The sequence below is a fragment of the Oreochromis niloticus genome, linkage group LG18 (assembly GCF_001858045.2).
Source record: "Oreochromis niloticus isolate F11D_XX linkage group LG18, O_niloticus_UMD_NMBU, whole genome shotgun sequence".
In the NCBI taxonomy this organism is placed as follows: domain Eukaryota; kingdom Metazoa; phylum Chordata; class Actinopteri; order Cichliformes; family Cichlidae; genus Oreochromis; species Oreochromis niloticus.
This window is the reverse complement of record NC_031982.2, coordinates 34,995,468-35,010,949: the sequence shown is the minus strand read 5'-3', so window position 1 is coordinate 35,010,949 and position 15,482 is coordinate 34,995,468. Positions and strand designations below refer to the sequence as shown.

General features: G+C 46.7%; 1 protein-coding gene across 3 annotated transcripts; it reads right to left on the bottom strand.

Annotated features, from left to right (window-relative positions):
- Positions 1-3,807: 3,807 nt before the first annotated feature.
- On the bottom strand, positions 3,808-14,493 carry cyp7b1 (cytochrome P450, family 7, subfamily B, polypeptide 1). 3 transcript variants are annotated; one of them, XM_005476841.4, is made up of 7 exons: positions 14,355-14,493; positions 7,786-7,922; positions 6,287-6,883; positions 5,473-5,679; positions 5,221-5,399; positions 4,164-4,496; positions 3,808-4,069 (listed from the first exon to the last, which is right to left on the bottom strand). In XM_005476841.4, exons 1-6 carry the CDS (start codon positions 14,426-14,428, stop codon positions 4,203-4,205), a joined length of 1,488 nt encoding a protein of 495 aa, XP_005476898.1. In that variant the 5' UTR covers positions 14,429-14,493; the 3' UTR covers positions 3,808-4,069; positions 4,164-4,202. The 3 variants fall into 3 exon arrangements, with proteins under 3 accessions (XP_005476898.1, XP_005476899.1, XP_005476897.1); XM_005476842.4 differs by having other exon boundaries at positions 3,808-4,057; XM_005476840.4 differs by having other exon boundaries at positions 3,817-4,496.
- Positions 14,494-15,482: the final 989 nt, after the last annotated feature.

Genomic DNA, 15,482 nt, shown 5'->3' with positions numbered 1-15,482 from the left:
AAGCTGTTTTATGATCTTTATTTAAGCAGGAAGTTTATGGAGATAAGAAAGCAGATCCCTGCTGACAGTAGTGCCATCCAGCGCGACCTTTAACCTCACCATGAACCTTAGCGCCGCCATCTCTGCTCCTCGAGCCTCAGACGTCTGATTCTGCTCACATTTCACTCTATTCGCTCTGATTGGGTCTCCACACTCTCAACTCCAAATTCACTGCCTGATCACCGACTGCGGTGAAATATGAGATGACGATGATTTACAGGGTTTTAAAAAGTGTTCAGAACATGTTGGTGGAAAGGTGAGGCCCAGTGTTGGCAGGATTTAAAAGAAATACAGAAACACGAGACAGTGCAGCAGCAGCACAGACACAGGTGAGACTCTGCCCCCTGCTGGCCAAAGCTTCAGTTACATTTGGCTTCAAGTGTCTGTGAAGCTACAGTCTAAAGAGAATGGTTTCAGAGGCTGACACTGAGCTCTGAGCTTTCATCGTGTTTTTGTTGTCTGAAAATCTTTCCTCTGTCTCAGTTTGTTCTTCGGCGCTGACGGTGATCCAAACACTGGGAAACAAACGCCACACCAACATCCTCCCTGCATTCTATAATAAAAGCATACACAGAAAATATGATCCAGGGCTTTGAACTGACACTTTATTTTGAAAGCTTCCATCCGTCTGCACTGTGATGTGTTTGGGTAGGATGAAGGTGACGGGAGCGGAGGCACAGCGCTGCCGCCGTGCTCTCTTCTTCGGACCCGACGACCAAAGAAACTCATTTCACTCACGACAGCAAACACGCAGATACTGTTTCTGCACGTCGGTGACGCTAACCCTCTCTGACCCCCTCTTTCAGAGCCGATCATGTGACCGAGCTGCTGACAGGTCACATGATCAGCTGTGCCTACTTTTTAAACACGTGATGCTGCCATCAAGTTCTTAACGAGCTCATGTTTTACAACTAGTGAAAAATGTTAAACACGAGAATATGACGTCACTGCACTGTTTCTTCACACTTTAAACAAAAGTTTGGTTAAATGTCCCGCAGAGCTGTGATCAGGATCCTCCCTCAGAGTGACACTCACCTGTCCTGTGCAGCTTGATTTGGGGTTTCCAGGTGATATCCAGCAGTCTGCGCTGACGGTCGATCTCTTCCTCGTACTGGACGATCGTTTTTTCAAACTCCAAGAATATTTGTTCAGCAGCAGCAGTTAGTCGCTCGTTGATAAACTCTCTCAGATACTGAACTGAAGGCATTGTTACTGCCACAGCTCACACACTCAGCTCACACACTCGGCTCACACACACTCGGCTCACGTCCTGTTCAGACACACGTGGAAAGCCAGCCATGCCGGCGACTCCTATTTTGTTTACTTCCGCCACGTGTCGCAGACTGAACTTCCGGCCGAGAACGTCACCAGTTTTCTTTCCAGTGTTTGGAGTTTATTGTTTGGGTTTTAAGCAGGAATATGAATTTTGCAAACGTCACAAAAAAAGAAAACAAACAGGAAGACTTTGAATAGCAACAACAGACTGTAAATAAAAGAAGGTCCCAGTGGGTGCTGTGTGCAGCGATGAGTGGCTCTGGTGTATCTGCAGACATACTGAGGCGCAGGAAGCTGCAAAGACCTGGGCGTCGCTCATCATTTCAGACTGAGCTTCACAAGCACGTTTGCACCTCAGAGCTGAGAAGGATCTGCGTGTTCCTGCTGAGAGGGGTCTCCTCTGAATGCGCTTCCTGTGCCGCTGTCTGCTTCAGGATCTAAAGGAAGCGGGCGTGGTCATTGGTGCTTGGGGAGGAACCCCTTACCCTCAGATCGCCGCTTTAAATGACTCTCAGACTCTGTGTCTGTTTAATGTGAGTGCTGCTGATGTGCTAAACAGCAGCACCACTGGACTTTCTCTCTCCTACTTCCTGTAATTAGTGTTCGATGGCGTGCGTCTCCTGGCAAACTGCAAAAGAAATTTCCTGACTGTAGCCGTAATCATCACCCTGATTAAATCTCTGTGTGCTCTCTGTTTAGATCTTCATGCCTAAAGAAAGACGTGAGGTTAGCAGATTAAAGAAGCTGGTCGTGCTCGGCGTCTGTGCTGCTCGGGCTCCGTACCATCACGCTCCACGCTACGCAGCATGTCACATTTTATGTTAATAATAAAAGAACAAAATCACCTGAAATACATCAAAATACACATGTACAGGTATTACTGTGGACTATCAGTGCTTCTGCATTACAAGAGTCCTTTATCACAGTATGTAACAGGCCCTCTGGCACAAAGTATCTCGTCCACAGGCTGCATTAAAGGGACGGCTCGCCCCCAAATCAAATCAACACATTTTAGAGTAATTGGTACAAAGAAAATAGTTCCTGAATGAAACACTTGTTAAAAGCTCGGTGTTGGTGCATCTCCTCACATCCCCATGAGGGGGAAACTCCCACTAACACCGTCTGTGTGGATAAAGAGCAGCCAGACCTACAATACACTCGATTTTGAGGTGAACTGCTCCTTTAACGGCAGCCTGCAGCTCCTCGGCACAGTTCATCCACAGGTGGGACAGTTTCACATTATATCTGTCAACTGGTTCACTGTACACGACTCACATCACAGATCTGAATCATCATTTTCCACCTGCAGTCTGACGTGCTCAGCGTGTTGACACTAGGTGGCGCTACAGGAACAGCCTCGCTGTCCAGGAAGTCAGGAGCAGGGTTATCAGTGCACACGTGCAAACATCTGTGAACGCTCGGTTTAAAGGTTGTTTTTGGAAGTGTTCACCACCAGGGGGCAGCATTTACCCACCGGGTGTTTTTACACGCTCCTCAGAGGGCTACGACTTTTCCCACTCCACCGCTCTGAGTAACAGCGTGCCGTTAATGGCTGACATTGTTACATGCAGATGACACTGACTCGCTGCACCCTGTGGTACAAACCAGTATTACACCTGAGCGCAGCTAACACAGGGGTGTCCAACTCCAGGGCTCGAGGGCCGGTGTCCTGCAGGTTCTAGATCTCACCCTGGGTCAGCACACCTGAATCAAATGATTAGTTCATTACCAGGCCTCTGGAGAACTTCAAGACATGTAAGGAGGTCATTTAGCCATTTAAATCAGCTGACACGTCGAAAACCTGCAGGACGCTGGCCCTCGAGGCCTGGAGTCGGACACCCCTGATCTGACAAGTTTACTTCTCCTCAGTCTGCTGACAGCTTTAGTTTGAGAGGGATTTAAAGACATTAAGTGCCACTGCTAAAATGCTGCCCCCTTGTGGTAGAATCTGAGATCATGTGTAGCCAGTGACACAGTCTGTTGCGTTAACAGCCGACTCTAAAATAAAGCGTGCTAAAAGCTTTGGATGCTTGTGTTTACGGGGAGCTAAGCTAACCGCTGCAGGACTTACTGCAAAGTGTGGAATGTTCCTTTAACTTTGAGAGCTGTAGTGTTAATATGAAAACATGCAAATACAACACTGTTCACCTGAAGCTCCTGGCTCATACAGTATTTACACCTCAGTGCTATATAAAGGTACATACTGGCAAACAGTCATCACAGCTCAGAAAACAAGGACAGTAACGAAGGTGCAAAAATACGTAGTAATTACTTTCTGTCTTCTTTTAACCTCCTAGGACCTGCCGTCCACATATGTGGACATCACATTTTGGGTTATTTAGACCAAAATACTCAATTTTGCTCTACAAGGGCCTAATATCCACTTACGAGGACATTATACTGCTACTGTTCTATCAAAATTTTAAACGAATATCCTCGTATGTGGCTCTTATTTTTCTTTAAAACAAAAATAAGGTAAAAAAAAAAAATATCTGGTAATTCTTTGTTTTTACATTCATTGGGCCCCAATATCAAAGAGAAATTAAAAATGCATGTTGTGGAAGAGTTCGGGTCTTAGGAGGTTAAAGCAACAAATCAGACAGGCTGGAAGCTCCACCCTGTCCAACGTCTCCACAGCCGTTAGTGTGCAGCAGGCACGTCTGGTTCTTTCTGGTCTGTCACTGTCCCGGCTGTGCACAGAAGTGCACGCCGTGAGGTCGATGCTCACAGGGAACCAGGACGACTGAAAATGAAGCTGAATCACAGCAGAAATTAGAAAAATCTGAGCAGAACGTGATCGAGAATTCAAAGAACACCAGATTGGATATGCCCGCGCAGAGGAACTCCACCTGCTGCGTGCTGAATCACTGATGCCATCACGGTCCCGGTTAGACGGGCCTCAGCCTGTAGCGGAAGCGGACATCTTTAGCGGGTAGCATGACTCCCAGGCCGGCTCTGCTGAGGTCCAGGGTGGCTTTGCTCTGGCCCTCCTCCAACTCCAGGTCCAAGTAAAGCAGGATCACGGACAGGAACTGTTTGATCTCATTGATTGCGAAGAAACGGCCGGGACACTTGGTGGCACCTGAGCCGAAAGGCATGAGGTAATGCTTGAGCTTCTGGCCGTCCTTGTAAAAGTCGGTCTTCTTCTGGCCGTTCTGCACGTAGCGGTCAAACCGGAACGTCTGACGACACAGAGAGAAGAACGACAGAGTGACGAACAACAACATGAGAGAGACAGAGTCAAACGTGGCACAAACGTCCTCTCACTTCAAATGAAAATGCCTGTTACAGCCTCGGCTATCAGCCCTGAGAGGAAGAAACCACTGACGGGTCCAGTGTCCTGAACAGTGCAGCGCAGGACACTGGAGACGCTCAGATGGAGCCCTGCCACAGACTGATGACCTTTCACCCTGTCACAGCTGGGACAGGCTGAGGCGCTAAATAGCTGGAAAGGGGAAGAAAACGGTTGGATGTATGGATGGAGGATGGAGTTTGATTAAAATGCCAACAGATGGCAGTAATGATCCCTGTGCTGCTTTAATAACCCATCATCTCCCCCAACAGCCAATAATCAGTCTGTGTGGATTTCAAAGGTTTCCAGACTTTCCTCTTAATTTGGAGTTGATCACATGACACCTGACTGGATGAACACACCTTAAAGTTACACAAAAACCTCACGAAACAAAAGAACATTTAACTGTCATTCTGCAGGGATTTGAGGGTCCGGGGGTAACAGTCCCTCTGATTATAAACGCAAAGGAAAAAATGCCACGCTGTGTCATTTGGATTTTTTAAAGTCTCACTTTAAGGCATTGAAGGCAGGTATGTAATCGGTTAAAAACAGTAAATGTATGCATGAGTGCTTGATCACGTTTCAGCGATTCGTTGTTAACTGGCCCAGCTTACCTCTGGGTCCTCGTAGATCTCAGGGTCCAGGTGCAAAGCCTGAGGGTACAGGGCGATGACGTCTCCTTTTCTGACGGCCGCCGAGCGCTCGGCATCCAGACGCAGACTGAAGTCCTCCTGAGCCACCCGGATGTTCATGGAGGACGAGCACAGGCGGAAGCTCTCCTTAATGGCGCTCTCTGTGGAGAAAGTCAGTGATCTTCAGGTTCACATCTCTAAATGTACGGATGCAGAATCTCTGGGTGCACGTACCCATGTAGAGAAGCTTCTCCAGGTGCGCCGGGGTCAGCGTCACATCCTGATCTCTGCTGAATTCCACTCCGCTGAGTCTCAGGACGTCCTCGAGCTCCTGACGGACGAACTGCAGAGCCTCAGGGTGACTCACCAGGTAATACATGGCCCAGAAAGTAGCAGGAACTGTGTTCCCCAGAGACGCCCACAGGATGGCAAAGTGATGAGCTGAAAGTCAGCAGGATGCAGAATGTCATCCACAAAAAGCTTCCACGTAGCACTTAAACTCAGGTCAGATAACTTATTTAGGTCAGAAAAACAATTATTGTCAATATTGTGGGCTGTTTAGCTGCCAGTGGTACTGGTACACTGCACAGTGGACGGAAAAAAGGACTAAATCCATCAGTAGCTGGATGGTTAAAACTTGGACACGGTTCCAACAGGACAAGGATTGCAAACACATAAAGCAGGCTGACATGATGCTTCTGCAATAGCCTCCACAAAACCCTGAACCCCGTTAAGTATTTGTGGACTATGCTTAAAAGCAGAGTCAGTTCAATTTAAATAACTCTACCGTTAAATAATTATCCTCATACAGAGCCAAAACTTTGTCGAAGCTTGACCATGGAAACCAAAAGCATTTGGTCCAGGTGGAATTGGCTAAGGGAAATTTATTCTAACAGTTTAAAGAAGTGATTAAAAACTTGAAATGACCAAGACGAGTTCACGCCCATGATGGATGGACGTTAACCTCTGACCACAGCTGCACATGAGCCACTCGAGGTCTGGGCTTCAGGACAGCAGAAACATGTTTGGACAGTTGCTAATTATCTACCTGCTTTGTCGAAATCTCTCAGCGTGTCATACTGCTCAAACATCTCGAATCGTGTCCTGATGAACTCTGAAGAATGTGACCAACAAGACATCTGGTGGGGCAGGAAGTAGTTGATGAGCCTCTGGCGGATTGCCTTAGTCCGTCCCAGCAGCCAGATGGGTATCTGAGCGACGAGGAGCGGAAACATGTTGTCAAACTTGATGAAGTCCTTCTCCAGGACGCTCATCCCGCTGTGGCGGCTGGCGGATGCCGGCTTGCCGTACATGGTGAGGAAGGTGGCCTCGAACATGATCGAGTTGCAGAACTTGTACATGTAGGCGGTCTTCCAGCTGCTCTCCTGCTCCAGGTAGTCCTGACGAAATACCAGCATCAGGTTACCCATCATGCTCTCTGTCAGGGGCGTGAGGTTATCGCCTTGGAGGAGAATGAAGCTGCGTTTGATCTGCTCCCGCAGGCCGGGGAACTTGCTAGTAACAGGTGGATAGCCAAAGGCAAATGGTGCCACCCTGTTGGAGAACTCGTGAAAGTCCAGCTGCCGGCCTTGTTTGATGATGTTGGGATACAGTAAAGGGTCCATGATGAAGGTCATGTATTTACCTGTATTTATAAAAGATGTTTAACCTCAGACTGGAGCATAAACCATTCCACAGCTTAACCCACACACAGACACACAAAAACCTTTCCCAGCAGTTCTCACCACGAGCACTTTAAAGTCCCCCAGCTCTGTGGCTGAAAGGATCTTAAATACTGACTGGTAATAGATTACTCTGAGCTCTAAACATTATCTGTGTTGTAATGAACAAAGTCCTGAAGTTTTAGATAGAAATTTGCATGATGAAAATACCCAGCTGTGTGTATTATACCAACTGTCCTGTCTTGTAATATGAAAAGAGAATTTATTGTATTTTTATCATTATTTCCTCACAGCTCGACACTAGAAGCTAAACAGAAGAATTAGAGAACGATACCGTCTGTAGAGACAGTTCTAATCTGTCACCTGTTTAATGTGGTCATGACTGAGCTGCTTTTGGACTCTTGGTTTTGTACGTGTCTGATATTATCAATCCTAAGAATTTATTCTCCTTTACCATTTTAGTTTTTTCATTTTCTACCTGTATTTGTGTCCCATCACTCACCTTAATTCTGTCTTATTCATTATTGACATTATTGATAAGTTCCTCAGAATTATTCCCAGAAAAAACATATTAGTATCATCAGCAAATAATATAAAGTTTGACCATTTAGAAACCTTGAACATGACATTACCCAGGAACAGCGTACAGCTGATCAGGTTCACTGGCTCGTGGTCACTCAGGTGATTGGGTATAAAATGTGTTATTGTGCTCCGTAACAATCTGTGCGCCACACTTGTATACATTTTTTCATGAATGAATGAAGTGCACCTCTGGACTTTGATTGTTTTAATGAGTGTGTGCTGCTGAGGTGTGGATAGGCCGTCTCTCTTTAATGGGGCTGGTAGGGACGGTGGAAATACCAACCTGCTATCTGGACCGTAAACACATCTCCAAACTTCCTCTTATGTTCTTTCAGAAATTTGTGGGCATCTTTCCCAAACTCCAGAGCTTTTCCAATGAAAGGAATCCAGCCTTTTATTAAAGGAGGCTCATCTTCTCGTCTGTAAGCGACACACAAGAGAAACCACATTATTTCACCTCGGTGACTTTGACATCAAACAGTTAATCTAGCGTCACACAGTGTTTCTGATCTGAACTTTGCCCTCCTGGCATGAATGACTCCTCCTGTGGACTGAGGGTCGGGTGTTCCTGTTCACTGAGATTGTGAAACTGTAATAAAGAGTAACCTCAGGCAGAAAAACACTCCCTCCTATAAAACCTCTACACACCACCTTTCCTCTCTCCCTCAGACTCTTCAGAGTCTGCTGCTGAGTATTAAAGCGACGTCTCCTGTCTGCCTGCTGTGAGCTTCAGGGTCTGTTTTCTGTGGGCTCACCTCTCCTCATGTTCGGTCTAATCGAACACTCATGTCGTCCTTTCAGTGTGTCAGGACTTTCTTTGTGGACAGATGGACCATGTCGCCGTCACCTCACATGTAAACTTGCTTTTAAACAGTGAATCAGTCAACGCAGTTTGATTTATGTCATGTTCTAATCTAAGGAGACTAACATGCTGCATCAGCCCATGTATGCACTGTCCCGTACTCCCTGGATAAATGGTCATAATCCTGAGCAGTCCTGTGTTTGACCAGAGCTCTGCCGTGGTACAGATGGCATACTCCTGCTTCTGTCTTCCTCCATTAATGGAAGCCCGAATGTCGCGAAGGCATTTCTCAGGAAACATGAAAACGCGTCCGGCCCACAATCTGAGCTCGACTTCCTGACCTAACATCAACAGTGGGTGTGAGTGCCGAGTCTCCACTTTGATCCGAGTTACAAACCCTAAACGAGCTGCGAGTGCAGAAAGCCAGAAACAGTCCACCCAGCTGCAAGTTTGGACAGAAAGGTTCGGTTTGATGTCGACAGTCACGTCACAGCTGAACACAGCAAGAAACAAACTATCACAACGAGCATCACATTTACACGGTTCATGCCTCAACAAGACTCCGATGTTATGTGTAATTAGTAAACAGGGAATGAAAAGAAACCCTGAATTAACGAGGGATGAGCACACGGAGTGCTTTCAGTGACTTCAGCAGTCGTCAGTCACAGTGATGCTCTGTGTTAACACTACTGATGGACTCGTGTATACAAACACGCACACACAACGTGACAGAGAAGTGCAACACAAACACAGCATTTCTGAAAATCAGTGCAAAAGGATGTCAAAGTGAAGCCTTCCTCTCTGAGCTGCTCCCTTCACGAGTCACATCTTCTATCCCAGCATCCTCCTCTGTCCCTCCAACCCACTGCATCTCCTCCTTCACTACATCCACAAACCTGAGGTCTTTAAACGTAACCAAGAAGTGAAACTAAGACTCTGCACGACTCCCACGGGCCGTGAGAGGAATCGTGACTCCGGGGGAAACAAAGAGAAATGCGGCCCTGCCATGTCCGAGCTGCAGAGCGCCTCACTGCCTCGAGAAAAGAACTTGTACAAAGGACCGAACAGCAGCGTCATTACTGCGCTGCATTCATGCGCAGCGGCTGGAAACGTTCCATCATCCCTTTAACAAAGCCGAGGTTCTGGCTGTGAGTTTTCTCCTGAGCTGCACTCGGCGTTCCCCTGCACTTCCAGTCTTTGTGCCCTACACTGAGAGGAATTTCCTCCTGGGAGCAAAAGGTCACGGGACACCCTGGAGGTGCCGCAATTCTCTTCAAACACAGACAGGAAGCCTTTCATTGGGGCCACGATCAGTTAATCTGCTCTCATTAAGTCATCTGAATACAAAACCATACAACTTTATTTATATCACACATTTAAAAGCAAAGGTAAACCAAAGTGCTTCACAGCAAGGTTAAAACATAACGGATATCTAAATCAAACCAGAGATTGTGAGTCTCTGCCAGGAGATGGTTGCGTATTAATACAACAAAAAAAAGAAAGAAAAAAAGACTAAACTGTGAGTGAATTTCCAGAACGAGTCAGCTGACCAACAGCCAGTGTGTGTGCACTAACGTGCGGACCTAATGGAGCCGTGCCTGCACATGCTCAAACATCAGCGTCCCCTCCCAGCTCCACTCACTCCTCTGTCACTCCCTGCATGCCTTTCTATCACACACTGTGCCAGTCTTACTTTGAAATACGACCACACTGTCTGTCTCATCCAGGTGAAACCACACTGCTCATAAGCCAGGTTACTAATATTTCAGAGACATCGTCTATTTCATGTGCTCAGTTTAGATGAAGCTGCAGCAGCTGTGTCAGACTGCAAAGTGTGGAAACTGAGGAATGACACGTTGTGTGTTGGTCCAGACACCGAGTGTCTGCTGTGAGAGGCCGAGTGTGTCAGAGACTGAGACGTGGAGGCGATCAGCGCTCTGAGAACGACCGCGGGGACAAAGAGTTCAAGAATGCAAGACAGAAATATTAGGAACGTCACACCAGAGGGACACCAATGCTCCCACTCAGCTGTGGGAATCCTGCAGCTGCACAGCTGGAATAGAACAAACCAGAGGATCCAGAACCAGGACAGAGCTGAATGGAGCGTGCACTCCGAGGAGGCACTGTCCTGGAACAGCAGAGCTCTGAGTTTGATGCCCGAGTGAATAAATCCTTACAGTGGTACTAAATGCTCACAGAGACACGGAAACGCAGGATGTGCAGTGCCAACCACAAATCTGCTGCGAGAAGAAAGAAACCAGAGAAATCTGCCTTCAGAGTCTCGGGAGGACGGCACTGACCTGTTGATGCTTCATGATTATCAGGGTTAGCCGCTCAAACACTGAGTGAAACGACGTCACTCATGAGCCGAGGGCGTCTTTAAACACCTCACACTGTTTTGGAGTCAGCTTCACACCACACGCATCAATCAGATGCTCCTCAAATGATTTGGTGCGGACCAAATCCATCCAAACATGGCTGAGATATTTTACCTGTCCCACCTGCAAAAGCACTCCTCCATACTGCGCTGGAGCCGAGGACAAGCCGAAGGGAACGCAGCCACTCAGAAAATGTGTAATAAAGGTGTAATAAAGGCTGTGAGTGGTGTGCTGCTGTCCTCCAGGAGGCCCTGAGGAGCTGCCTTGCCCCAGCACGGAGAACCATGCACTCCTGCTCAGGACGTTCAGCATGTGTTGAACAGGAGGGATGACGGTCACACAGTCTCAGAGACGGGATGCATCCCATTTCAGTCTCATCTTTGGAAAAAGCAGCCGTCTCACCTGCTGATCTGGGGTCAGCTGAAACAGGTGGCTCCCATAAATCATGGCTGCATTTTTCCACCTCACGCTCCGTCCCTCCAGGGGCAGGAGTCGACTTACGCCTGTTTTAACTAGAGATGGACCGATCCGATATTGTCACAGTTCTGGGTCCGTTGGACCCAGTATTTTGAGTTGTTATGTTCTGGTGTGTTTTGGCATTCTGGATTCTTTTCTTATGATGATGATTATGAATCTATGTTTCGGTTATTCTCGTTTAGGGTTTAGTTCGTAGGTTTTGTGCTCTCATGTTTATTGCAGGTTTAGTTCAAGTTCCATGTGTCATTTTCTGTCTGTCTCTCAGTGTCGTGTCTGCGTCCCAGTGTAGTGTTTTCTTGTTTCCTGTTTTATTGTGAAGGTCTGCGTCTCATGTGAGTGTGTTCAGTTTTACCTCTTGTCTCGTCTCGTTAATTACTCCCAGCTGTGTGTAATCTCCCTGTGTTTCTCTGAGTGTATTTGAGTCGCGTCTTCTGTGTTTGTAGTCGCTGGTCCGTCTGCGTTTCCACCCTGCTTCATCTGTGTGTCTCCCTGCTGTCTACCATCGTCTGCCTCTGCTCGCCCTCTTTTATGTTCGTGTTCTGGTTTCTGCGCTGTAGTTTAGTTGTTTTCCAGTATAGTTTAGTTTGTCTTCGTTTGCTGTTTTCCCTTTGTCGTTTATTCAATAAACCACCTTCACAAGTGCCTGCAATTGGATCCTCCTTTTTCATCTCCACACGGCTCATCTCACTCGCAGTGACAGATATTACGTATCGGTCTGATACTGACCTAAATTACTGGATCGGATATCGGCCAGAAATAAAAAATGTAATCCGATCCATTAAATATCAAAAAAAGCACCTCACAAAACTTGCGACACGGCATAACTCGGCTCATAACCGTAGCACGTCGGAGCAGTGTGCATCACGTGATAGAGCGGCTGTGTGTATTTGTAGCCTCGCTACCAAACCAGCATTTCATCTCCGAGGAAGTTATCCCAGAGAGAAGTAAAGCAAGTGTGTAAGTTCATCTCTGAATGTTTGTAAAGCGTTCCCACGTTAAGCTTAACAACCAACATATGGAGCGACTGCCTCTTCTTGCTGCTACTTCAATCATGAAACTGATCAATGATCAGCTGATCGGCTTTTCTGTCGCGAGTCCGTCTCTCTTCTTTGTTTTTGGCCCACTTTGCCCCAGAAAGAGGAAACCAGCGGCTGAACAACAGCAGCACGTTTAAGCTTGATAAGCTGTTGTTAGAATGTATTTAATATTACTTTCTACACCAGGATCCTTTTCTACGTAGCTGACGGCTGGTAACTGTGCAGGGGCGGATCTAGCAAAGTGTAGCCAGGGGGGCCGATAGGGCATGAACAGGGAAAAGCGGGCACAAAGACATACTTTTCTTTCCTATTCTCATTTAAAATGTCTCGCTTTTAATAAATAATTATCTGAATCTTACACCCAAAGTTTTAATCTGATGTAAAATGTATAGAAGTCCATTACTGTATATAGTAACTGTTAAGTCTAATATACCCTAGTAAGCTATAGTACTTTTTCCTTTGGGAAGGTTCCATCTGTGCAGTCTGCAATTCTGTTGAAGAAAGATGTTGAATCTATTTAATTATTCTTGAAAAATAATTTATTTCTGTGCATTTTTTTTCACTCTGCATCAAATTAAAGTTGATTACGTCGATTAAGCATCATGAGGTGGAGGGTGGGGGGTGGTTCCCTATTTTTTTTGCTGGGAGTTTGCAACCCTATTAGTTAGGTTGCTTAATATTTCTGCTAAGTACTCTTTAAAATACCAGAATAGGGAGGATGGAGCAGGTTTAAGTTTATTAGATTGATCAGTGTTGCTGAACTATGAAATATTTTGGGTGCAGTGTATTTTTTACATACAGGTATAACAGAATAGCTTTAGTGTTGTTGTTTATTTAAACTTGAGTATGAACTTATACAAAATGCAGCAAGATATTAAAAAAACAGTTTTATTGATTAAAAAACACACTATATCGGATTCATATCGGTATCGGCAGATATCCAAATTTATGATATCGGTATCGGACATAAAAAAGTGGTATCGCACCATCTCTAGTTTTAACCAGTGATCGCCGTCTACAGGGCAAACAGCCATAACTCGCTGCAGTCGAAGGATGAGGGTGATGTCATGGTTGCTGCCATTAGTGACAGGGATGACCGATTTCCCCTCTGCAGGGTGATGACGGTTTGCCCCTCTGCTAATTCTGACACGTCCTCACGCTGTACTGCATCCTTCACTGCAGGAGTTTTGCAGCCCTTGGGTTTCCCCACATCAGCTGATTGTTTTGCAGTTCTTCTGTGGTTCATTTACTTTCACTGATTTGCTGCCTGTACTTTTCCTTTGCATCGATCGTCTCTCTGATCTCCTCCATTCATCTTATCGATGAGTCTGTCACCTGAGGATCATCGAGATGAAGCTCGATACCCAAACGCTCAGTGCTGACAGACCTGAAGTTCTTCTGCATGAGTTCAGGGCTGTTCATCAGAGCCTGAGTCTCCTGAGGGGAGCAGAAACCTCTCCTTTATCTGAATTTGTCCTGAGGAGGAGGTTTTGAGGAGATTCACGGCTGACTAGCCTGTGATACTGGGGTTGGGGCAGGTCACGATCTATCTCAAGCGTGCCTCTAAGACTCAAACTAAGACTTAAGCGCAGCTTCTGTAACATCTCTGTGATGCTCCAGGTCTGTGCGTGAGTCTGAGCTTCTCCCCCACGTTGACCTCTGGTCGTCTCATCCTGCATCTCTTTGTTTCCTTTTGTGTGCTTGTTGATCTTTTTCCACTTCCTGTGTCAGCATCAATCTCAGTCTCTGCTCTCATCACCCGGCGGTGTCTCACGAACACACACTTCCATGTGCCCGAGTCTGTAAGGGGATAACGAGCACTTCCGTCCCGCAGTGACCCCAGGCTACCCCACCCATTAGCAGTGAGCATGACCCGAGTCAAAACTACAGAATAAACACGAAAACAAAATTCATAAATAATGGGGGGGGGGGCACATTATGAATATAAGTGTGTCCGTGTCTCGCCCCGGTAACACCCCCCCCCGTAACCCCTGCTCACACCGATGATCTGCGATCAATAACCGATAATCATCAACACGTTTCAGACCCATCAGGAGCTCCGCGTGCAACAACTTTTCTCATCAACACAAACACGAAAAATCAGAACCGAGCCGAGCCGAGCCGGGCCAAGTCGAGCCGCAGATGCGGGCGGACTCACCTCGTCCTGCCGCGAAGGACCAGCAGGAGCAGCGGGAGGAGCAGGCCGAGCACCAGCACCAGCAGCGGGGACATGATCCTGCCTCTGTTCGGGACTCACACCGGAGAGCTACTCTGCGGGAGCGCGCACACACATATATACGCGCACATCACCGGAAGCTTTCAAAATAAAACACACCAACTTCAGTTTATTTTGTTTTTATTGATCATATATTCATTTACTGACCAGGATGCCACATGTGACACACAGAGTACAAAATTGGAAGCAGTACAAAGATAAAAACGAGGCCACGAAGACTTAAATCTCCTTCGCTGAGTGCGTGTTCCTCTCTGCAAACCTCGTGGATGTGGGGTTGGAGTGGAGGCTCGCTGTCAGCTGGGACAGTTGCAGTCCACGCCTGTGAAAACGGAGACCACCAACACTGTTAGGGACCGTGAAAAAACACAGGCAGCTTTCTCTCTAATCACATCACAGTGTCACTTTTTTGGATGGATGAAGGCAGATCAGGTGATCGTGGGGTGTTTCCTTCCATGACACCTCCACAAACGCTAAGACCAAAATATACCTGTGTTAATAAATACGTCTCTGGGAAGTAAAACGCTCCAGTTTCATGACTGTCACAGGATAAGATTGCAGTGCACTGTCTTGTGTGCAGTGTTGGGACTAACGCGTTATTAAGTAACGCGTTACAGTAACTACGTTATTATTGTGGTAACGAGCACGGTAACTAGTTATTATGCCAAAACCAGGAACGCGTTACTCGTTACTGGGATTTAGATAGGCTCGTTACTCGTTACTTCGTGTGGTGGATATCACGGAGCTTCCACAGATTCAATAACATTAGCAAGTGGTGGAGGCCAGCAGGTGGATGAAGGAAAAGGGAGGCAAGAGGAGAGACCCGAAGCGGCCGCCGGTCCGCGTGTCAGGTGAACTGAACTTCAGGTAAGAAGTTATGACCTGCAGTCTATCGGAGTCAGATATAAACCAAGTTTAGGTGGAGTTTATTTTCGGTATGCTGACATTTTCGTACTGCGTGCTAGCTAGCATGACGGAGTTTCTATACAGCTGTGTGGGTGCTATGTTACTGATGTTGAACTTTATTTTGTTCATACGGTTAATTATTAGAGT